The 22,806-nt window shown below is 50.7% G+C and overlaps 1 protein-coding gene across 1 annotated transcript; it reads left to right on the top strand.

Annotated features, from left to right (window-relative positions):
* The first annotated feature begins 82 nt into the window (after positions 1–82).
* Positions 83–19,165, top strand: WDR93 (WD repeat domain 93). Its single transcript, XM_075006890.1, has 17 exons — positions 83–103; positions 2,287–2,647; positions 3,730–3,925; positions 5,132–5,196; positions 6,923–7,005; positions 7,804–7,927; positions 8,348–8,383; positions 9,357–9,444; positions 10,243–10,426; positions 10,689–10,759; positions 12,563–12,649; positions 13,454–13,585; positions 14,489–14,684; positions 15,328–15,388; positions 16,124–16,280; positions 17,476–17,656; positions 18,775–19,165. The coding sequence occupies exons 2-17, from the start codon at positions 2,381–2,383 to the stop codon at positions 18,872–18,874; spliced, it is 2,028 nt and encodes a 675-aa protein (XP_074862991.1). The 5' UTR covers positions 83–103; positions 2,287–2,380; the 3' UTR covers positions 18,875–19,165.
* Positions 19,166–22,806: the final 3,641 nt, after the last annotated feature.

Here is a 22,806-nt window from a genome sequence, read left to right as displayed (position 1 = left end):
CTGGGCCCGGAACCCTCCGCTCCCGGGGCTTGTCCCCGCCCGGACCCGGCTCAGACAGGACCTGGCGCAGTTACCATAGCAACCGAGCAGCGTTCGATAGCAGGTGCGTGAGGAAAGGGACTAATTACGGGGGTGTGCCCTCCACAACCCCCACCCCCAAACGCACGGGGAATGGGGACCCCCTCGGCAACCCCCAAAGGGAATGGGGACCCCCTCAGTAATGCCCCTCCCCGGGAAGGGGGATCCCGTCGGCAACCTCTCATCGGGAACGGGGATCCCCTCGGCAATGCCCCTCCTGGGCCCGAGAACGGGGATCCCCTCAGCTGTGCCCCCTGTACGGAATGGGACTCCCTTCGGCAAGCGCCCGGCAATGGGGACCCCATCCACGATAACCCATTCACCGGGGATGGAAATAATCAATTCAAGGACATTCTGTGGAACTCCAGTGACGAGGTCTCCCACCTTTGAGCCAGGTTTGGAAGCTCAGCCTTGCAGTAAGACTCAGCGCTTACCATCATCACCTGGTCTTCAGGATCACATCAAAGCCTGCGCGGTCTCCAATAGGATCTCTCCCGCTCTCAGTCCCTTGTAGAAGGTAGCATGGATCCCGATTTGAACCCAAGCCCTTTTGGTTGTTTTGTCTAGGTCCTACTCGCTGCTCCCAGTTTTGCTCCTGGGGTGGCTGCAGCTTCCACCTCACAGGGGCTGGTGGGGCACCCCCACTTTCTCTGTGCGAGTGGCTGAGCAAATAAACCTACAAGTTTAATGCATGTCATTTCAGAACTCCCTCAGTATCATCACTGCTGGAGGCAGAAACAGGTGGAAGAGCTGGTATAATTTGAGTCTTCAGCCTGTGGGCGTTTGGCGAAGGTAGCAGTAAAGCAGTTGCTAGCCCAGCTGGGTCTGTGCTCCTTTATTAAAAACAAACAGTTCTTAGGTCGTCTTCACTGTTAAAAAGTTGTTTTTTTTAACCTTCGGGTACTAATATCCATGAGCTGTTCTAAGATAAAAATACAGTGAAGATGAGGCACTTCAGTTATACTGTGAGAAACTCATTGAGGTCAGCACTATACCTCATCTAGTTTGTCTTGTGGTAAAACTATAGTGCCTAGCCTTCACTATGTTTTTACCATGGGATAGCTAGTTCATGCATGTTAGTTACCCTGAGGGAAAGACACCTGTTTTTAGCAGTGAAGTGAAGGCCATATAAGAAAATACGAGCATACCCTAAGCTGTTTGGGTTTGATTAAAGTTCACATCTTATCATCACATAATAATGTGCTAGCTGTGGTCTTCAGGTTATATGGATGTAAACTCTTCCATTTGCAACAAGTATCAGAGAGGTAGCCATGTTAGTCTGTATCCACAAAAACAACGAGAAGTCCTGTGGCACCTTATAGCATAACAGACTAATGGACTAATTCTACCTCTGGAATTTCCACTCCATGTATCAGATGAAGTGGGTCTTTTCCCATGAAAGCGTATGCTCCAATGAATCTGTTAGTCTGTAAGGTGCCATAGGACTTCTCATTGTTCTTCGATTTGCAACATCTGGGTGCAGGTCCCTGTAACTTTGTAGGAAAATGACTCCTTTGTGCTAGAATTGTCTACACTTTTTTTCAGCCCTAAGAGGAATATTTGGTATGGATCCATCTGACTCCTGATTTGTGTCAGTAGGAAATGTTTTGTATTCCAAGTGTTTTTAGATTACATTTCTGTGCTCTGATCATTGTGGTAAAGCCAGAAGGTCACGTATCAGGTCTGGAGCCTCACTGTGCTAGGCACTGCACAACATGTGGGAAGTCACAGGTAGAGAGGTCACAGGCCCTGCTGGTTAATTCAAGAGCTTCTAACTTGCTTTGTTCAGAGCGACATGGGCCTTTGAGTAATGCAAAGAAATGTGCTTTAGAAAATAAATGAAGTTCTAAGCAGTTTGAAAAATATAAACAAATCATACTTTATCCAGGCTCGGTAAACAGGGACACAGGATAAAACCTGTCCACCTGTATCCTAATCAATCTGTAAGACCACACCCAGAACCTGTATAACAAGCTGTGCATGTTAAATATCTCCTCCCCTGTGTATGTGACCTGCATATATCCATGTAGATGGTACTTGCATGGCACAGCACTGAGCTGTAGAGGAGAACATGGGGAGACAATGAGAAAGCAGAAGTGAGCCCTAAAAAACAGATATAATCATTTCTCCATATACAGAGAGGAAGTTTCCTTCTTTGCTATAACTAGTTCCTCAATTTTATGATCTGTTTCTTCCTATTATTTCAAGAATCTATTTATTGGAGGATTTCCTGGGTCTCGTCATCTACTGTGACTCCTGCGTAGAGCACCTGGGTTGTCATCACACCAGGGAAGGTGGAAAGATGCCAGTATACATCCGGAAACATCCCCTGGAGATCCCTCCTCCCTCAGAAAAGGACTGGATTAAGAAGGATGAGGAGGAAAATTTCTACCTCCAGGATCCTGATCAAATCTGTGGTTCATTGCCTCAGCCTTTCCGGATGATCAATAAACTGGTGACCCTGGTGTTTGAGCAGGCCTGGGAAATAATTGAGGAGAGGGAGGCACGCCAAGAGGCACACACAATGAAAGTCCAGCCCACATTGTACCTGCCCACAGCTGAATTCCAGGTACCGAGACCCTTCACAGCATAGCTACCACCCTTTCATTGCAACACTCCATCCAGGCACTGTCCGTTCAGTTCCTTTTGCTTTCTACTTTCATTGTCACGCCTCTGCTCATTCAAATTTCTAAGACTCCATTAGCATTTCACAGTTTCATTCCACAAGGCTGCAGCTCTAAGCTTGCTCAGCTGAGGAGTACAAAACATGGCCCTTTCAGAGCCCATCACCTCCTCCTGAAAGAAGAGAGGTGATATTAAATCATGTCAGGCTCACCCTTTGTTTCTCTGCCTCAGACAAACTCTAGCCTCTGCTTACTCTGGAGAAGTTGCTGAATCTGTTGCTATCATATGGACAAACTCAATTATGTTTTTAAAATAATATTTTAGAAATGATGCAGAGCAATATCAAATACAGCTGCATATTGCCCAGGAAGGACTGGGGCTTTCTGAGCAGAATGTCTGCTGTTGTTCCATTCTTCCTTGTAGGGGGTAGCTGGGCACAAGGAAGTGCCAGCAGAGAGAAGGAATGCCTGTAATGTCCTGTAATCTCAGCCTTCCTATCAAAAACACAGCACTTTTGGGATGGCATGTAAATTTTCTCATACTTGGGGTAAACTCTGTTTAGAGAACCAGCTAGGATGACCAGACAGCAGGTATGAAAAATTAGAATGGGATATGGGAGGGTAATAGGCATCTGTATAAGCCAAAGACCCAAATATCAAATAAAATCGGGGCATCTGGAAACCCTAGCATCAGGAGACCACAATCTTCTTGCAATGGATGCTGAGGCTAAGCATTCTCACACAGCCCTAGTGAAACTAGGAGGGACTGAGTGCTGCTGAACAGTGCATGGAGATTGAAGGCTCCTGTTTATCCCTACCGCTGGCTGCGAAAGGGCAAGCTTTCATTGGAGCTGTTCCTCGCCCTTGAATGGTGACTGAGCTGTCTCTGAGATTGGAACTAGACTACATGCCCCAGTGGGACTGTGGGAGCTCACTATCAAATGTCTAGTGTTGCTGATCAATCGCCCTGTCAGGGAGTGGTGAGGCAGGATCGTTTTCTTTTCTGCTTTGTTTTTCATCTCTGCAGGTGATGGGAAGTGCCAACTGCCTTGCAGCCTCTGGACAGCATGTCTTTATTGGGCTCTCCACTGGGCTTGCAGTCTTCAACATGCCCAACTGTAAACAGGTCTGTGCTTGGGAGTCAGCCAAGCTAGAGATTTGTGCCATCCATGCTTCGAACCTTGGCAACGAAACACATCTTCTTGTTACTGTGGATGAGATGGGTAGGTGCCCTATGATCTTCCGTAAGTCCCACCCGAGGAGGACTTTTGAGTACAAGCTTATGTGCCATGGAGGAAAGTAATCAGTAGAAAAGACTTAAAGCAGGAAGCAAGTAAGCATGACTAATACATTTCTGAGAGGGTTCTGCAAACAGAACCCTCTTGTCAACAGACTTCAGAGTGCAGGTGGCTCCATGGCCAGTGCCCTAGTGAGGGCATGTCAGGTTTGCTTTCCCTGCCTGTGGTGCAGCAAGGTTTGGTCACTCAGGGGAAGCAGCGCACTCAGCACCTCTCATGTTCTTTAGGAATACCCTGGGCCAGTCAAAGACTAAAATTGCTGGGCATCAAGGGGTGGCTTTTATCCAGCCTTTCCACTTCAGGGACAGTCAGCATGCAGCAGTTTGGAGGTTAGAATGAGGAGCTCCATATCGAGTCCAGTGGCCGCACCATGGTACTAGTGCATGCAGCAGTCCCAGAAGGTCCATTGGCTTGTGGGTGGGTCCAACACTAATGAAGTGAGCTTTAGTTCTCTTCCTGTTCTAGAGAAGAAATCTGGAGCTGAGCAAATCCCCTTAGAGCACAAGCTGTCTCCTCGCTGGACTTGGAGCAGGGAGTGCGTTGTGGGGGAGGACATGTGGAAACCTCTTGTCCTGGGTGCTGTTGTAACACTGCTACCAAGACAGATGCACAGATGTTTTCCAAGTTCTGAGTATCATTGCACAGACTCCAATAGCTGAAACTTTCATGAAATGACTGCAGCTCCACCCTCCTCCCTCTCCCTATTCCCTTGTGGGGGAGACCTGCTTGCAGATCTCTCGGGGTATGCAGCTAGCCTTCCTGGAAGCAGGCAGGCCTTGTGCTAGTGGAGAGGGGAATCAAGCTAGTACTGTAAAAATAGCAGAATGGATGGGACAGCGAGAGCAGCAGCTCAGACTAGCTGTCTACAGTAATCCATAGCAGGGTGTCAAGTGGACTTCGACTTGGTAGCTAGCCTGAGTTACCAGCTGTACCACAATGGGCACACTCCTGCTTCAGCAAGGACATGCCATCAGCACTGCTCCATGTGCCCCAGACAGCAAGGTCTGGCCGAGTCTTCGGAGAGCCACAGAAGGCTGTAGTCCTAGTGCTGTCCTTACAGCCTCCCCAGGAGCTAAGCTGTGCCCTTCACTCTCTTTCCAACCACTTCTCGCCTCTGTTTTTCTCTTCCAGGACTTGCTCGGCTCTTTTATTTTTACAAAGACAGCCTGCAGCTCATTAAAGTGCTAAATGAAGTGGTAAGTCTTCTGTTTGTACCACCAGCACTCAGGTGAAAGCCGCTATAGAATACATAATCACAATTATTAACAGCACTAAGAAAACACACTGCTATGGACAGCAGCTGGCCTGGAGATCAGAGATCCTGTTAACTGGGTCAATGGTGCATGAACCCATATTATCCCTGCGACAGACCCCAGGGTACACCAGACTCTTCTCGGAGATGTCAACACCCTAAGGGGTGCATCAGCATTCAGCAGCAAACGAGCCCACCACCAAAGCCGGCTGTTTTTAAATAATGTGCAGGCTGACTCTGGCAGGCTGGGACAGAGTGACTCAGGCAGAGGGATAGGAGTGCTGGGCTGGAGGGGCTCAGGCACAGGGTGGGGTGGCTCTGAGCTACAGGGGCTCAGGCAGCGGTGTGGGGGTCTGGGCTGAGGAACAGTTTTCACACCCCCTTTAGCATGTTCAAAGCCAGTGATGCTCCTCAGCCCTCCCAAGCTGCTCACGGAGGGTGGACCTTAAGCTGTAACTGCATGCCAAGACTGGTGATGTGACAGGTTCTTACCCTCATGGATCTGGCCCTTGCCCACTCTGTATACTGCACATCTCCACTGTGACAAAGCCCACAGGGCAACAGGATGTCCCATTGTTGCTATCTCTGGCTTCAGAGCATCCCTTGGGCTGGGGATCAGGCCCAGGGACTCTGCAGGCCTGCTCTCTGTAAACACACCAACAGGCACCCACTCCTGGTGCCCAAGGCCAGCCTTACAGAGATCACAGACCTGTGGGTGCCCTTTGGCCAAAGCAACAATAAGCCTTTGCTCAACTTCAGGGAAGAGCTTCTCAGGGCTGAAGCCTCCCCATTGAGGTTGCAAACCATAGGCCCTGCCCAGTCTAACCCTTGCCAATTTGGACTCTCAGCTCTCTCTGCCTTTATTGCCTTTGCTCTGCCCCTGCCACTGCCTCCTTCTGGCTCTTCTTCCCTACTCTCCATTGAAAGTGTATGAACCACTGGCTCGTGGAGGTTAGGTCCCAGCCCCACACTTTCTACACATCCCAGAACATCCCTCCATCCACCCCTGCCAATGGCCACCAGCTATCACTCCAGGCTGGATAGTGCCCATAGCCCCCCAGCACCAGGAGGGAGAGCGTACAGTGAGACTTCAGCCTCCTCAACTCTGGCAAGGCCGGTAACATGGCCCCAGCCCCTGGAGTGCAGCGGCACAGTCAAAGTGGGGCCCTGGGGCTGGAGTGTGAGCAGGGCCATGACTGGCTACTTGCAACCCATGCTCCTCTCTCTCTCTCTCTTCTTGCAGAAGTTACATTCTGCACCTGCTAGTGCTCCTGGGTGGCTTTCAGGGTAGCCCAATGCAAAGCCCACTGTGCTAAGCCAGTGGGGGTATGTCTGCTGAGGGGTGGGCCTGAGGGAAATGGACACAGCTGATTTGCCCAATACACAGAGAAAAAAGCACCACTGGCCATGAGCCCTACCACAAATCCTGGAGCACGGGGGGGCGCGGAAGCAAATCCCCACCAAAAAGGGCAGCTCTACCTCCCCTCGTGCTCCCACACCAACTCCCTACACATGGAATGTTCCTCATAGACGCATTCCCCATGGCGCCTGCCTCTTTGCAGTCCAGTTCCCCAGGTGCATTAAGGGTTCACCACAGCAGCAGCAGCAGGACTGCCCTGCTTAGCAGGCCACTCCTATGTTGATGCCAGGTTGCCTTTTTTTTTTGGCAGGAAGAGATCAGCAAGCGAAACACCTGTGTGGAGGTGGCGCTCTCTCTGCGGGGTGATTATGCAGGCATCCTGCTGCAAGGCAAGTGCTAGGGCTTTGACGTGTGTGTCAGGCTGGCTGTCCTTTTTCAATTTGTGTGGCTGACCAGTCTACGGAGCGTCCTCTGGGATTGCACTGTAGTCTTATGTGTCCTCCCAGCTGAGGAGAGCAGACACTGTTCTTCTCATTCTTCTGCCAAAGGCCTAACAAGGACTCAGCCCATGGAGCTAGCTAATCCTGGAAGGCAGCTTGCTCTAGGGCTGGTCAGTGGAGGCTCTGGGGCTGCCAGACAGGCCCTTCAAAGCAAAGCAGACTCCCCCCTGCTCTAATCACTCACCCCAGAACCTCAACCCTGTCCCCAGGCCTCACATTTACACTGGGCATGTATAGGCCTATATGTTGAGAAGCTCTCTCCTCTGAGACAGGCTGGAGAACTGCACATAGATGCTCTCCCCAAACCTGCTGCAGCAAACAACACCCCCCAAAGCACAGGTTTCACTGCCCCATTTTAGTCTCAGAACAGTAAGGAGCACATGGGATCATGTGAATACCCACTTCTGCTCCAACAGGGTCTCTATGCACCACAGAGGGGTGTGTGTGGAACCCTATGGATGTGACACCCCATAGGCAACCAATAGGAGACCACTTTGCAATGTGACTAGAGCTCCACATCCTTGACCAGCATTCACACATGGGGTTTTGTGGGGAACTGAGCTGGGAAATACTGTATTTGAAAGGGAACCCTAATCCCATTCTTGAGAATACATAACAGCAGAGTCCTTTATTCTGAGAGAACTTTTCTCCTCCTTTCCAATTGCTCAATGCAGTTTCCCAATGCAGGCAGCACAGAGGCTTGGTTGGAGATCTACCGATTGCCTAAGGATTCCTGGCTGAAGGAGACAGAACACGTCAAGGCAGCTGCAGGAGTGTCGTCTTTCAGAGAGAGGAGGTTCAGTCAGGCGTCGACGGTACAAAATGTTTCCCCGCCACTGGGATATCTTCTGTTTTGCCCTTTCTCCTCCATCTCTTTCCAGAGCCCTTGTCATCTGCAAGACATTTTCCAAGGGAGGTACCTCTGCCTCAGAGGCCAGAGTTCAATGTTCTCCCTTCCCCTAAATGTTGGCCCCCAACTGGAGAGGTACCCAGTGCAGGGTGGTTTCTCAGGGAACCATTTCTACCCCCTTTAATACTGGCAGAATGTGTAAAAAGGGCCATAGTGCAAACAGGTATCTCCAAGTCCGAGTCAGGGAAGGTGATCTTCCAGTCTGGGTCTCTTTGATTTGGCTTCATTTTTCAGCCTCACACCAAAGAGGGGAGAGAAGGAGCTGCTATGGATTACCATGGCCAGCTTGTGTGAAATAACCACATCCTCTTTGTTTCCTTGGCAGAAAAGTCTGGAACTGTTGGGAGACTGTGCAGAAATGGTAAGGAAGACCTGGGCGATAACCTACCAAGCTCTCTGGGAGGACTACAGATGTTGAGTTGGTTGCTGCACCCTGAGCCCCTATATCCCAGCTCTTTGGGAAGTGCACCAGGAATCTGGGCCACACTCTTTGTTCTAAACATCCAGTGTACACCTGAGCTAGTCTCTGCCACACCTCAGATCAGCAGAGGCTGCCCTTGCCCTTTAACCATCGCTGCTATTCAGCTCCTACCCCCACTGCCTCAGTTCCAGAGCAAAGGGACACCTACCATTCCCCTCTCTGCTCCTCCAAGTATTCATGTCAAGAGTTCCCCTTCACCCTTGCATACCTGTAGGTTCTTGGTCTCACCAGTCCCCTGGCCAAGTCTCTATGCAAGGACCAGTGTTCACAGCAGGAAGCTGACACTGGCCTCCTGCTTGTGGCACATGTTCAATTCCCCATTCCCAACCAAGCAGGGGAGATTCTACCGCCTCCCACTGGTTCTGGCACTCAGTGGCAATCTGAGTAACCTTCACCCTTGGTCCTTTCTCGCTGGAACTTGAAGACATCACATGCTGTTCTCAGGCCCATACTACATCCAGGGACCTTTGGAGAGGGATCCCTACTTATGGTTAGGGCACCCTACAGGGTAGGGTATTTGAAACTCTGGGTGATGGAGCATCTGGGAAAGAGCTGAGGGTAAAGTGCTAATGTAAGGAGGAACCCGTGGGGCGGTGCATGTTACCCTTTGATGGAAGCCATGTTTGGGCTCCCTCAAGCTGGCAGGAAGAGTTTGCGGAGGGGACACAGTGGCAGTGGGAGTAGCAGGCTGAGAGGTGAATGCTGTGAACCCTTCCTGGGAGAAAGGTTTGATTCCCAGGGGAACAGGGTGTTCAGCTACAACAGCTTTGTTGGTGGTGGCAGGAGGCAGCACAGGCCACAGAGCAGCTCTGGAAGTGCCAGTGTTCAGGGCAGACTGTCTCTTCCCTTGCAGGACTCACCCATGGCTACAAACAGAGTTGAAACTAAGCTAAGTCTCCCAGTGCTGCTGCTGAAGGTCAGGCCACCCAAACCGCTGACAGGTCAGGCTCCTTCTTTCATGCCCCCCATCGCTGGCTTTGCTTCTGGTGGGGATTCACTCAAGTCTGATTAAGTAATGGCTGTGCCCCTCTGCAGCTTTGGGTCTCTGTGTGATTCTGTCTGTGTGAGTGGCTCGATAGCAACATAAGGATCAACAATCACAGTAAAATGCCCACTGGCTGCACCCTGCCCTATCCCTGTGACTCATTTCTGATCCTGGAGTGGGACTCGCTGCTTACTCAGCTATTGGCACTCCAGCTGCATTAGTGATGCATCCTTTCCCTTAGCAATTATGTTTGTATCCAGTGGTGCCCAAAAGGCCCACGCATGGCCAAGGCTCCATGGTAGTGGCTAGGGAGCACAAACATGCAGATATGGTCCTTACCCCACAGAGCTCAATCTCTTCCCCTTGCTTGCTGCCTGCCTTAGTGACCTTTCCTCTCCGCCGCCCTTATTCTTACCAAAAGCAACGCCTGGCCCAGTCTGGCTGTCTGAGACTACATGGTCCCCACCTAGTGTGAGCTATGCAGGGGTAAAACAATGGCTCAGAGAGCAGAGCACAGAAAGAGGCAGCCTTGGGCGTGGGCCCTGTACTCACAGATAGGTGAGGCAGAACCAGTCACCACTGCTATTGTAAAAGGGGTATCTCCAAGGCCCAGGAGAAGTACTTCTACCCAAAGGAGGAGAATGGAGTCAGGTCCCCCAGCTCCATGGTAGTGTAAGCCCAATGAAAGGCCAAAACCTTTCTTAGGTCTCCATGCAGTCTGCATCTCTCTCCTCTCTTGGTGTTCACAATGCAGGAAGTACTTTTAAAAGCCCCTTAGAGGCCTTGATGAAGACTGATGATGGCAGTGTGATTGGCTTGGGACAGAACCACATGATCAAAGACTACCAATTGGAACAGCAGGATGCAATCTTTCGCAGCACCTTCCAAAAGCAGCTGGAGAGAGAAAGTGAACCTGACAGCAAGGAGGAGAAACTCAGGTGAGAGGGAGATTCATGCAGGTGCATAAGTGCAGGTCCCTTGCGTGCTGGCATTTTAGCCCAGAGTCAGAGGAATTGCCATCACACATCACCATCTCCAGGGCACTTCCCAACTGTTACTCTGAACTGCAGTCCGAGCTGTGGCTTCCGAGTCCTAAGCCATGAGGGATCAGGCCACAGTCATTCCTGATTTTGTTGAATTGTTTACTGTGTTTATCAAGGTATTTCCATAGCATGTATTTGTTATATTTTCCTTTCTCAGCCATGCTGTCTTCCATTTTCTGCTGCCCAGCCGGATACTGCAGATGGGACCTGAAGTCAAAGCACAGCCCGGTAATAGAAACGGATAGACAAAATGCATAATTAACCCATGGAACTCTCTGCTGCAGGATATTGCACTTCAAACCAAATCAGTCATTGCTATGATTAAAAACAGCATATGCAGATTCATAAGCCAGGATGAAAATGATATGAGCTGTCAATCTTCATGCACTAGGCACATGTTAATGCTGGCTGGGTTCATTAGGGGCGATTTGATAGCAGCCTTCAACTTCCTGAAGTGGGGTTCTAAAGAGGATGGAGAGAGCCTCTTCTCAGTAGTGAGGGATGGCAGAACAAGGAGCAATGGTCTCAAGTTACAGAGGGGGAGGTATAGGTTGGATATTAGGAAAAACTATTGCACCAGGAGGGTGGTGAAGCACTGGAATGTGTTACCAAGAGAGGAGGTGGAATCTCCATCCCTAGAGGTTTTTAAGTCCTGGCTTGACAAAGTCCTGGCTGGGATGATTTAGTTGGGGTTGATCCTGCTCCAGGCAGGGGGCTGGACTAGATGACCTCCTGAGATCCCTTCTAGCCCTAGGATTCTATAAGAACTTGCCCCATAGTATATCACAACAAAAGATTTATGTCCTCCTCTACAGCATCTAACAGTCACCCTATGAGGGAAGATGCAGATCTAGATAGATGACTGGCTACTTTCCTGTGGTCCTAACCAATGCAGGGCAAAGTGGGCATTGCCAGAGACTAGGAAATACTGTGATTGGGCAAGGGGTATCACGTATCATTGCTTTCTGCCTTCCACTGCTTCCTGATTCAGCAGTGAAGCTCTCTGTCCCTGTGGCCAGCCATCTCATTGTTCATAATTCAGCAGAACTGCAACAGATGTCCTCAGTCATAGGTGCATGGAGAGTTGGCCCTTTCACTTTCCCACATGAGAAGGGGAGGAGAGAGAACATCAGAGGATCCCAGTGAGGTTAACTTTTCTTCACAAGGGATGATTCTTATTGCCCTGAAGAAGCCCCAAATACATAAATGCTTTCCTACCGGTTCTTTGTCACAGGGTGCTCTGGGTTTGTGAGTGACAAAGAGGCAGGGCTGGGCTTCGGGGAATGGCCTTCGAGGAGAAGTCTCTCCAAGTCTCTCTGTTAATGTTGTTCCCACTCTGGGCACACCTGAGCATGTCCTGGGCTCTGGACTGGTTCAGTCGCTATGGCAGCTCGGCTGCAGTGGAATTCTGGGATACAGAGAAGGAAACAGCCTTGCTCTCACTGAGCCAGTTGGCATCACCAGCATTTTAACCAGCAGTTCCTGCACTCAGGTGGCCATCACCAGGCACCAGTGCATAAGCCTGCCATTTTGCACCAATGGCTCATCTCTCCAAGCAGCGATGTGACCTAGGCCCCAAGAAAGTTGTCATAAGCATGGTGCCTGCTGCTTTCAGTAGCTGCTGACTCTGGGGGCATTGCTGTTGAAGGTGGGGGCATAGTTCTCATACTGTTACACAACAAATCTCTCTCTGCAAACAGCTCTGCATCCCCAGTGGGATGGGGATGTAACAGGGACTGCCAGATGTGGGAGAGAAACTGGTGGGACAGGGGGTGGCACAGCCAGTCGGAGCAGATGGGGAAAAATATCACCAGGAAGAATGATTGTTCTGCTTGTGGCCCTGAATGAGCGAGGTCAAGGGATGTGGCACCCAGGCAAATTTCTCCAAGGCTAATGATGCAGCTGGCACAGGAAGCATCTTTGTTTAGCTCTGCTTCACTCAACTCCTGGGGTGGTTTTTAGGGGAAGCAACAAAATTTTTGAGCTGCCCACTCCCCTCTCTGATCTCCCTCTTCCTGTTCCCTTTTCTAGATGTGCCCATCGGCATCAGTGTGCATTGGAAGAGAAGCCACAATCTCTGCCTGTATTTACTCACCCGGCCATCAAAGGAGAAAACAGGTACAATGACAAAGGGGATGGAGTGTGGTTTTCAAACTGCTGCTGTAGATTTTAAAGAAGGTGATTTGTAGTTAAAGGCTTTTCCCCCTTAATTCTGCATTGACTTCTTCCATTTAACCAGACTGGCTGGGGACCATCTGAATTTTTCCAACAGGGTAACCCTAGGATCCTCCTGACCTGTTGGTGTAGAGCTCCTACTGGCAAGCTGATGGTTCTCAGAAAGCATGGGCCTGACCTTCCAAACCTTTCACCACAGCACAGCTCTGTGTGTTTGTCCCATGGAGTTCAGTCAGCCACATCCTTAAGTTTGTGATTGAGTAACTCACAGCAGTCAGCAGTGAGCTCACAGCCTAGAGCAAAGCTGGGATCTTACCTCAGGCTGTTTCCACCATGCCCAGGTACTAGAAGGAGACTTAAGGACTAAAAGTCTAATGATGCCATGAAGGGGATTGCTCTCTCAGGCAAGCTGGAATGGCAACCCTGTAAAGGAAGCATCCTTAGCCCTGTGGTTCTCAGGCAGGGAGTACTTCATTTCACACTCAGTTGGCCAATGCTCAGAGAGAGAGAGAGAGAGAGAGAGAGAGAGAGACGCACCACTTGTCTTCACCTAGAGGAAGTGAGATATGAGGGAGAAAAGAAGGAACTGGCCTCATGGCTCATGTGTGTCCATTAGAGTAGGAGGCAAGAGGATGGGTGAGGGTTTCCAGATGGAGAGTGTCCCACATGAAGCCACTCCACGAGGGGCCCCCTAACCTGCCCCCATTTTCCTCAGCCTATGAAGGCTAACAGTGTTTCTCCCTCCAGATGCTGAGCTAAAACCTGATGCTGTTTGGCCATGTGCTGCTCCAATCACCTGCTCAGCCATCAGTTCCTGCTCCTCATACCTGGCTCTGGCATGTGAAGATGGGACTGTAATTGTGTGGGACAACTGTCTAGGTGAGGGCTCTCCTCTTGCTGGAACTGAGGGGGTCCTTGAGGGTGGCTGGCAGGGGAATTCTCTCCCAGACTCCAGAAGGTGCTAGAAGGAACAGGCTGAGGATTATAGCAGGTTTTTCAACATTTTTCCAAAAATCTACAGCCTTGCTTGTTCCTTAGCATCAGCTGGCTGAACAGCCAGGTGGCTTTGGCTGAGGAGAGTCTCTCTCATGCCATGTGGCCAGCATTTTCAGGGGCCAGCCCCAGTTCTGACAGAACTAGCCCTGTCCTGCAAGAGTGAGTGATATCAAAATTCCCCCACTTGTCATGTTTGTGGGGAGCTGGGGCTATCGGTGCCCTGACTGTGGGACAGTCCCCCATTTAGATGGCATGCTGTCCCTGGGGCTGATGCACTGTCATCACATTGTGATATTCTGATTCACAATGCCAGGACCACAGCATTACTGAACGGTCCCAGAGCAAAGGCCAAGAGCGTGTCCTACTCTACACTTGGGTAGGTTCTGTGACTGCACTGGAACAGGGCACAATCCCTCCCCACTCCATGTCCTGTGATGGTGGCAGCACTCTGTGATAGCACCAAATGACAATGTCAAGATTGGGTCCCTCAGGCTACAGCTGAAGATGGCAATCCTGCCATGCTGTGCTGTAGCCTGGAGGACTGCAGGCAAAATGAACCCAAAACAGAATGCAGCCCTGTCCCTGGCCAAGCCAGTAAGATAGAGCCAGCCTCAACTTACATCCCACACAAACCACTTGATATCTACAGTACTTACAGACTTCCACATTACTTCATCATCAGTGGGGTTGAGCTCCAAGGAGGTCACCGAGGACAGATTCAGTACTGGTCCCTGGATCTCCAAGCTGCTGTTTGTTTCCAACATTTGGTGCTTGTTGCTTTCCCAGGATTTCCACTAGCTGTGACTGCCCTTCCAGAGGGACATCTCAGCTGCACCATCCACTTCCTGCAAACATCTACAGCACCAAGGGACCAGGAGCCTACCCCTAAAGTGCAGCTTCTAGTGCTGTGTCTGGATGGGTCGCTCCATCTGCTTACAGTGTCAGGGCTCAGAGAGTCCAGGACCATGCTCTTGGCAGACAGGTGAGGTGGGTTCTGCTAGGCCCCACAGAGGTTAGTCACCAGCCAGATAAATTGCCTCAGTAGCATGGTGCGGGTTAACACCGCCCCTCTCATTGGGAGACCCCACCACAGCCTTTGGAGAAGGCAGGAATCTACCAGCATACTCTCCAGCCCCATTATCAGTACCCAGCACTCAGGTCTACACCAAGTCTGCATGTGTAGCATTGATTGCACAATCGCAGTGCTATGATAAGTCCTTCAGGCACGGATCAGGGCAGCTCCTTTCCTCTGCGCTGTGGCTGAGGTTGATGCCCGGCGCAACAGACTCAAGCTGCTTTGGGCTCATGCAGTGCCTCCAGCCCTGTCTGGAGTCATGGCTCAGCGTGTCCCTGCTGCTACCGCTACCTGGAGGTCTTGCCGCAGCCTTCTCCTCAGGAGAGCTTGGAACAGAGCTTGGGGTGGAATTGCCTGGCTTGCGCCCTCCTGTTTGCTCGCACTCCAGCCAATCAGAGCTTTGGGGGAAGGGCCAGTCCCAGATTGCTGACCCCATAGAGCAGCATTTGGCCTAAGCCCCACATCATGCTCTGCAGCTCTTGCTTTCATGACACTGCAATGTGCGGTGTCTGCACCCAAGCAGCACCCTAAGGGTGGCTTTATTTTACAGGCCCGAGGACCCAGCTCAGACCATCAGTGCCATAGCACCGATTGCAGCCTTACCTGGTGCAGTGAGTGTTGCAAATCACCTCTTCTAGGGCCCAGTGTCCTCTGGAGAGCACAGAGAGGCTGACAGCTTCTGTGGGCTCCCAGGCAGGGTGGGGTGGGGCCCAGCTCCCCACCCACAGAAGGAGCAGGGCCTCAGGCAGAAGGGGTGAAGGCAGAGCAACCAGCCTTCAGTGCCACCCAGGGCGCATGGTGCAGTTAAAGGGTCTGGGGTTCCAGCCGCCACTGTTGCCAGAGATCCAGCCCCTTTGACTCACTGGGCCCCAGGGCAACTCCCCCCTTTGCCTCTCCCCTGCTCCTCTGTTGGCGGGTCTGGGGGGCTTGATGTGAGCACTGAGGGGCATCCCCCCCCGGAAGTTCCACCCCTTTGAGGTGTGGTGAGTCCGGCCCAAGCCAGCTGTGAACGCCAGGTGGAAAGTGGAGCTCTGTGACCAGTGGAGATGGACAGTCATTTCAAAACAGGCATAAAGGCTTAAAGGCACGTGGCTGAAGCCAGCCTTAATGCAGGAGGCACTGAGCGAGCTACACTGTGCTGGTGCACCTCCGTCCCCGACCCGGTGTACGTCTGCTGTTCCAGCCTTGGGCTCGCCGCACGGTCTGGCCCATGCACTTCTCTTCTGGGCTGCAGGGCTCCTGCCAGGACAGGAGAAAGACCCTGAAAGCTTCAGTCCCAGCTGAGGAAAATGGGAATGGCCCTCAGAGCCGGGCCTTGCAGCTTTTGTACCCTGTTGGTATTTCAGGTGCTGCTGTTCTCCTGGGATGGTAGCGTGCGCCTCATGGACACTCCTACGCCACAGACCGTTTGCCACTTCATCACCCCACCTTCTCACACAGTAGCATCCCCCTGGCAGCCGGTGTTCACCCTGGATACTAATCACCAGTGCCTGCTCCTCCGAGGTAGGGAGTCTGCCACGGACAGGGAAAGGTGGAGGGAACTACCTGTGACCATGAACTCCTGTCACAGGTGGGAGGGGAAAGAGGGGCCCAGGTCCCCAGCTCCTGCCAAGAGATTTCAGCCTACCAAGGCCTAGGAGGCAATAGAGTCAACTAACAATGTGAAATGGGGGTGCGGGTGTCCCATGTGGCTGCATGAGCTGCACAAGCTGCCCTGTGCTCCTGGCAGATTAGCATTGTGCACGGGTATCTGTCTGCATGCTGGCCCCCTTGAAAGGGGCTCACAAGCCGTATGCTGGCCTTCTCGCGCCTCCTGCTGGTGTGAGGCTGCAGGACTTGCATGGGCCAGCAGGGCCTGAAAACTTTAACTGTCAGTGCTGGAGCCAGGGGACGGCAGTGTCTGTCCCATGTTTAAATCATTGTACAAGATGAACTGGGCCCAGATAACACGTTGAGCAGAGTCGCTGCCTCCCTTTTCCCTATGGCTGGCCTCCCGGGGATGGCACTGGAAATGCTGGTTCTGCTAGCATTAAACGGCAGCCTTCAGAGGGCAGGCAACACGCTAAGTGAGGGAATAGTATCGGAGGAGTAGCTGTGTTAGTCTGGATCTTTAACACAGGACCCTTCATTGCTGTTAAGTGAGGGAATGTTTCCTAGACAGCTCCAGTCCTACTTGCCATCCGTTGGTTGCACCTCTCTTCCTGTTAGCAATCGCTTGGCCCCTCCTCCCTCCTGTCTGTGATCCTAGAACATCCCTTTGATACTTGTCCAGGTAGCCCATGGCTGCAAGTAACACTGGGAAAGTATTTCTGTATTAGTAGCTGCTCCAGGGTGATGAAACAGCTGGGAAGAAGAGGAAGGAGGAGTTAGCACCAAATGTTCCTACAGGTCTTTGCCAGCCCCAGCATGTGCTGTGCAAGACAGTGTAAGAATATCCATGCTGGAGGACTTCTAGCACCAGCCGGTCAGAACTGTGTGGCCAGCTGGTGGCTCAGGACTGTTTGGTCGGTTGTGTTGATCGCTGCTCTAAATGAGGCCGTTCTCTTCTCCCCCATTGAGTAGCTTGTCAAAGTAGCCTGGGGAATAGCGTACACACATTGGCGCACTCAGCTCCATAGTGGCCTTGGGTCATTCTTGGCCCCTCTGCAGAACATGCCTGCCACTGAGATAGCCCTATCTTGTGTTCTCTGGCCCACAGGGGATGAGTGTCCACAGGCAGGTCTCCCGACACAGACCAAAAACAATCGAAGCACCATCTTCCTTTTTTATTTCAATTCCTACCAGTCCTTGGAGGTTTTCCCAGCAGTATCTGAGCCTCCTCCTGGCTCCTTGCAGCACCTGCCATGGGATAAGAGATGTGACATTTTCCTCTGTGACAGGTAAGCTTTTCCCAGCAGGAAGCTGGGGCTTTGCTCACACTCCTGGTAAGGTACGTTCCACCCTAGAGCACAAAGGGCTCAGCAGGGTTCCAGAATGGCCTGAAGCAGGTTTGTCACTCCAGGCAGCTGGTATGATTTATTCTTATGTATCACTCAGGGAGACTGGGATAAACTCTGGGCTATACTGGGGAGCTGCTTCTCTGCCAATAGGCAGACAAACACTCCTCCTCAAGCATCCAGCTGTGCCCCTGGAGACACTGCTCCAGCCACAGGAAGGCAGAGATAGTGGATCTCTCTAGATGGTTCTGTTTCCCCCTGCACACAATTGCAGGGCAGATTCGTCCTTTACTGAATATACACAGTAGGTTTCTCTGCTCCAGTGGTGCTAATGGATTGCAGTTTTGATGCAGGCTATACCTGCTAGGCAGAGACCCTTGCTAGCTCATACTGTCACTAGATGGCAGTGCTACATCACTTATTGGCTGCACTGTTACTTTCTGAGCCCCCACCACCCCCGTCTGATCCAAGTAAATGGAAATTTTTCCATTAACTTCATCTGGCTTTAGATCAGGCCTTAAGTTTGAGGGGCTGAAGCCTAGCAGTGGGGGAAATGGACAGATATGGCCTAGTAGGATTCTGTGACCCAGGATCTCTCTCTTTAGGCTGGAGGCAGGGGAGGCGCAGGCTAGCTCAGGGAGAGCTTTTCATCCCCGTAGCACCAGCTCAATAAAGCTATTAAAACTGGGGACCTCCATTACCGCAATAGTCAAAGCTCAAATCACCAATCCCCAGAAGGACGAGTTCGCAGCAGACCTTAACTTAGTCTGCAGCAGGTGCATATGCAGCCCACTAACCTGAGTTCTCGAAGGCTAACAGATGAGAGCACACAGGGTGCGGGTGGTGGTGTGGTTGCCTACTGCTGACATTCTGGCCCACAGCAGCCCGTATCAGTGTCCTGAATAGCACTGAAGAGGTGTCTCTCTGTTCTATATCTCGATCTCCATTGGAGCCTGTGGATTATTTGCATTGATTTCATTTTAACTGGTTTGATGAAACCCAGAGAGGTCTGGGATGGGAAAAAAAAACCTACGTCTGTGCTCCTGCTTTCTCTTCATTAGGCTGCAGAATCTGTCCAGACTCAGCCAGCAGATACCAGAGTGCTGGATCCAGCTGCAAAAGCACGCGGCCGCCCTGCAGAGGGAGGGCCGGAAGAAGTGATGAGGCAGGAGGAGTTACAGTTAAGATCATCCACCTCAAGGCAGCTCATCACATTGACTGACTTTCCCACCTCTTTCCCAAGCTCATTGATCAGCCCAGGCCAGCAGGGATCATCTCCTCCATCATGGGTACTTGCACAATGTTGTGGGCATTCTGATAGAGGTGTCTGTGTGCTCGAGAACGTGCAGTGTGGCTTTGAGTCTCACATGGCTGTAGAAAATCCAAGCCTAAGCAAAAGCTTCATGCATGCACTTAGAACTGCATTCCTCTCTTTCAATAAAGGCCACGTACACTGAATGTCTATGGTGTTTCAGAGAATTTGCACTGAAGTGGGATTGCTCTTCTGTACCATTCCCTTGCATATGAAGCAGCCTGGTGCCTGGGGATCGGCGAGAATAGGACGGTGCATTCAGATGGACAAGAGCACCATTGTGCCACATGGTATTGGTGGCCTTTTGGGAGCAAGACAAAATCCAGATATTCCCCCTGAATCACGAGCTTTATTGATCAAGGTTGGTCCAACCCAGTGTCAGAGGCCTACCCTGGCATTGGCCACGCCTCTAGCTGCTTCTTCCAGCCAGCATCACTTCTTTACCCAGACCTTATGAGAGGAAAATGTTGCTCTCACTTGTAAGTCAGCCCCATGAGATCTACCCATTTATCTAGGTTCTTGGTACTCAGCTGTCTGGTCCCCTGCTCTGGGGAAGAGAAGTGGGAAGACAGGCCAGAAGAGAAGAACGCCTGCGAGATGTGGGAGGGAGGAGCAGAACAGTTCTAGAGGTTAGTTTGATTTATAGTCTTGCTTACTTGCAGCCACACTAATCCTGGCATCTTAGCTGGGGATTGTATAAAGCAAAGTTATTATACTGGTATGTTGGTCATGTCAGGGAAGGGGCGTGTCTGCTGCCCACTGAGCTGCTTCTTTGACACTCCTAGGACTGACAGGGTATAGGAGAAAGACACCGGACTTGAGCCCATGCAGTAATGGAGAAATACTGACTACTTTTGGCTTGGAAATGCAGACTCTGTTCCCAGCAGTCCATGGAGGTGGTAGTTATTGGTAGGACACAACATGGCCTTTGGCATTGTCCTCACAAACTACCTCTGCTGTTACAGTCCTGAGCAAGTAACTTCTCACCTGGGCCTTGCTGGATTCCCAGAGCCAGGCAAACCGGGCTGTGCTTAGGATTTGTTCCTGTTTGATTACCAGTTCTGCCTGGAGCCAGCAGCTGTTTCTTGGGGGCAATCAGTAAGAAGACGAGGTTACTATGAACTGGAGAGGCAGCCAAAGGATTCCTGCGGGCTGCATGGATCAGGGAGAGCTAGAACCGTACTCGACATTTGCTTCTAAGCAACCTGCAGGGAGGTGAAGAGCAGTTTCGGGCACAGTGCTCGTTAGATGAGCAGCAGAGGGAGCTCACAGAATGTCATTTTGGTTTGAGCTGTTCTCTGGCCCTGGTTTGCATTCCCTGGTATTCCAAAGGGTATTTATACAATTGCTCTAAACATGGCTGCATAGCCTGACTAATACGCAGTTGACTACTCCCAATACAGTGACAAAGTATTCACAAGCATGTGATCCATCTACTTACAAAGAGGCCAGACCTAGGAATGACAGTCTCACCCTGGCACACTCCAACATCACAGTCGAGTCTGACAAAGAACCTTCAAATTCATAACTTTTATAATCTGCAACAAACAATCAGAGCCAGTTATCACTTTACCAAACAAGTGATTTGGAACAACTCACCCTCCTTTAAATTTTGATCCAAGTAAGATATACAACCTCTCTTTCCCACCTTTCTGCTGACCAACAGATTATCACACTGAGGTTAACAGAGACAGAGATAACACTGGTATGTGGGGGTTGGAAGATCCATGTTTGCTCCTTTTAAGAGACTTTATTACTGAAAACCATCCACAGTCACACTCTGTCCATCAGAGGCCTTCTTAGAAGTTTCCCCTTTTTTCATTGTTCTTTAATCCCAGACATTCTCTCCACTGCATTCTCTTTTGGCCTGATAACACATTTTCAAAGTCAATCTTCAACCTCCTGGTCAGGGCATCTTTGGACAAATACCCTTTCGACGTTCCCTCTATTCTTTTTCATCCCTGTGCAGAATATATTTATGTGCACTGAGGCATTTGTGAATGTGCACCACCAGCAGAAACAAAATACCTAGCTATTTATTTTTTTTAAAAACCTACACTAAGAGCAAGGGGGGTGTGTGTGTGTGTGTGTGTGTGTGTAAGAGATAAATAGTCTGATTGTATAGCTGAGCATTGTTCCCTTTGTGCAAGATTCCTCATTCCAAGCTGGCTTCCTGTGCTGCATAGCAGCAGAGATATGTGGCCACTGCAACAGCACTAAGGCTAGATCAGTTGTGGCCAATAAGATCACCACACTTGTGGTTGTGACCCTTCCATATTTGCCACAGCCCTCTGCCTCCCTCCCGTGCTCCCTGCTCTAAATAAATGCCCTCCTCCAGAGCCAGGCACTCCCAGCCCCCCCCAGATGTCCTCCCCCAGAGCCAGGCACCCCCAGACCTGCTGTTGTAAATGAATGCTGGCGACTCACCAGAGCTGCTGCTGCTGCTGGGGCCCGCCGGAGCCATCGGAGCAACTGGGGGCCACTGGAGTGGCTGGAGCTGCTGGGGCTGCAGCCACTGAAGCCACCAGAGAGACCAGAGCCACTGCCACCGTGGCTGCCCACTGCCATGTGCTTCTTTGGGGCATGTGTGCAGAGCTGGTGGATGGCACCCCCTGCATGCAGCTCTAGGAGGAGCTGCATTTAAAGGCTCCAAGAGCCACGTGTGGCTCCAGAGCCGGAATCGCCACACCACGGTGTCCTGCTCACCACATGCGGCAAGTGGCAAACATATTGGACACATTGGGCTAGATCAACCCTCCTGCCACGCACACACTAGTGAGAAACTCACGCTGTTCCTCAAAGAGCAACTGGGCCTCTACCGCGATCACCCCTGGAAGAGGGAGCATAGGATAGGAGTGGATGTATTCGCCTTGTCAGTAAGTGGTCAGTTCATTTGACTGCGATTATTCCGAGAAATATTTATTAACCAACACACTGGTGTAATAAAGCCCCAGTAGTGTGTCAGACCATGATAACTCATAGCAGGGAGACACCATGCAGACACACAGAACAGAAAGGAACTATCAGTTGCAAGATGCTGATGAAAGGGCAGTTTTAATCATGACTTTATCACACAACTTTTCTCCCCCCCACTCCCTGAGCTACACAATGATTGCTACGATCAGCTCTTTACGCTGTACCTTGTGCTCTGGAGTGCAGTAAACAGCTCTATAAATACTTTGGAGAGGGTCCTAGGCACCTTCCTTTTCACTTCCCAAGGGCACGCCTTCCACCCCCACTGGCTCAAAGTACTTGAGCCAAGCAGTTAGGTGACTGCAGAGCTAGGGGGACAATCCTGCCACCCTATTGGGAAGTAATGAAAAGCTTTGTAAATGTCAATACAGAGATATAAATCCATCAGGGTTTTGACTTCTCTTTTGGTGGGGCTAAAACCTGTCCTCAGTGAAGTCAAAGGAGCTTTGTGGGTTTAGCTGAGTGAAGAACTTAGCCATCTATAGTAACAGAGAGAAAGCTGTGCTAGTCTACATACTATCAAAACAAAAAAGCAGTCCTGTAGCACTTCAAAGACTAACAAAATAACTTATTAGGTGAGCTTTCATGGGACAGACCCACTTCTTCAGACCCTAGCCATACCAGCAAATACTGGTATACACACAGCCATACTGGTATGGCTAGGGTCTGAAGAAGTGGGTCTGTCCCATGAAAGCTCACCTAATAAGTTATTTTGTTAGTCTTTAAAGTGCTACTTGATTGCTTTTTTGTTTTGTTAGCCATCTATGATCTTTTAAAGAAAAAAAAGACATGAACTCAAAAGGATTAT

This window comes from Carettochelys insculpta, chromosome 12 (genome assembly GCF_033958435.1).
Source record: "Carettochelys insculpta isolate YL-2023 chromosome 12, ASM3395843v1, whole genome shotgun sequence".
NCBI classification, from domain to species: Eukaryota; Metazoa; Chordata; order Testudines; family Carettochelyidae; genus Carettochelys; species Carettochelys insculpta.
The sequence above is the reverse complement of the archived record's forward strand: the minus strand, read 5'-3'. Positions and strand labels throughout refer to the sequence as shown.

What these genes read in the sequence shown, in the direction of transcription:
- WDR93 (XM_075006890.1), top strand. Translation starts at nt 2,381, where the DNA reads ATGCCAGTATACATCCGGAAACATCCCCTGGAGATCCCTCCTCCCTCA. An exon ending in CCAGTGCCTGCTCCTCCGAG is followed by an intron (nt 16,281 to 17,475) that starts GTAGGGAGTCTG and finishes TCTGGCCCACAG; the next exon opens with GGGATGAGTGTCCACAGGCA. An exon ending in GACATTTTCCTCTGTGACAG is followed by an intron (nt 17,657 to 18,774) that starts GTAAGCTTTTCC and finishes TCTCTTCATTAG; the next exon opens with GCTGCAGAATCTGTCCAGAC.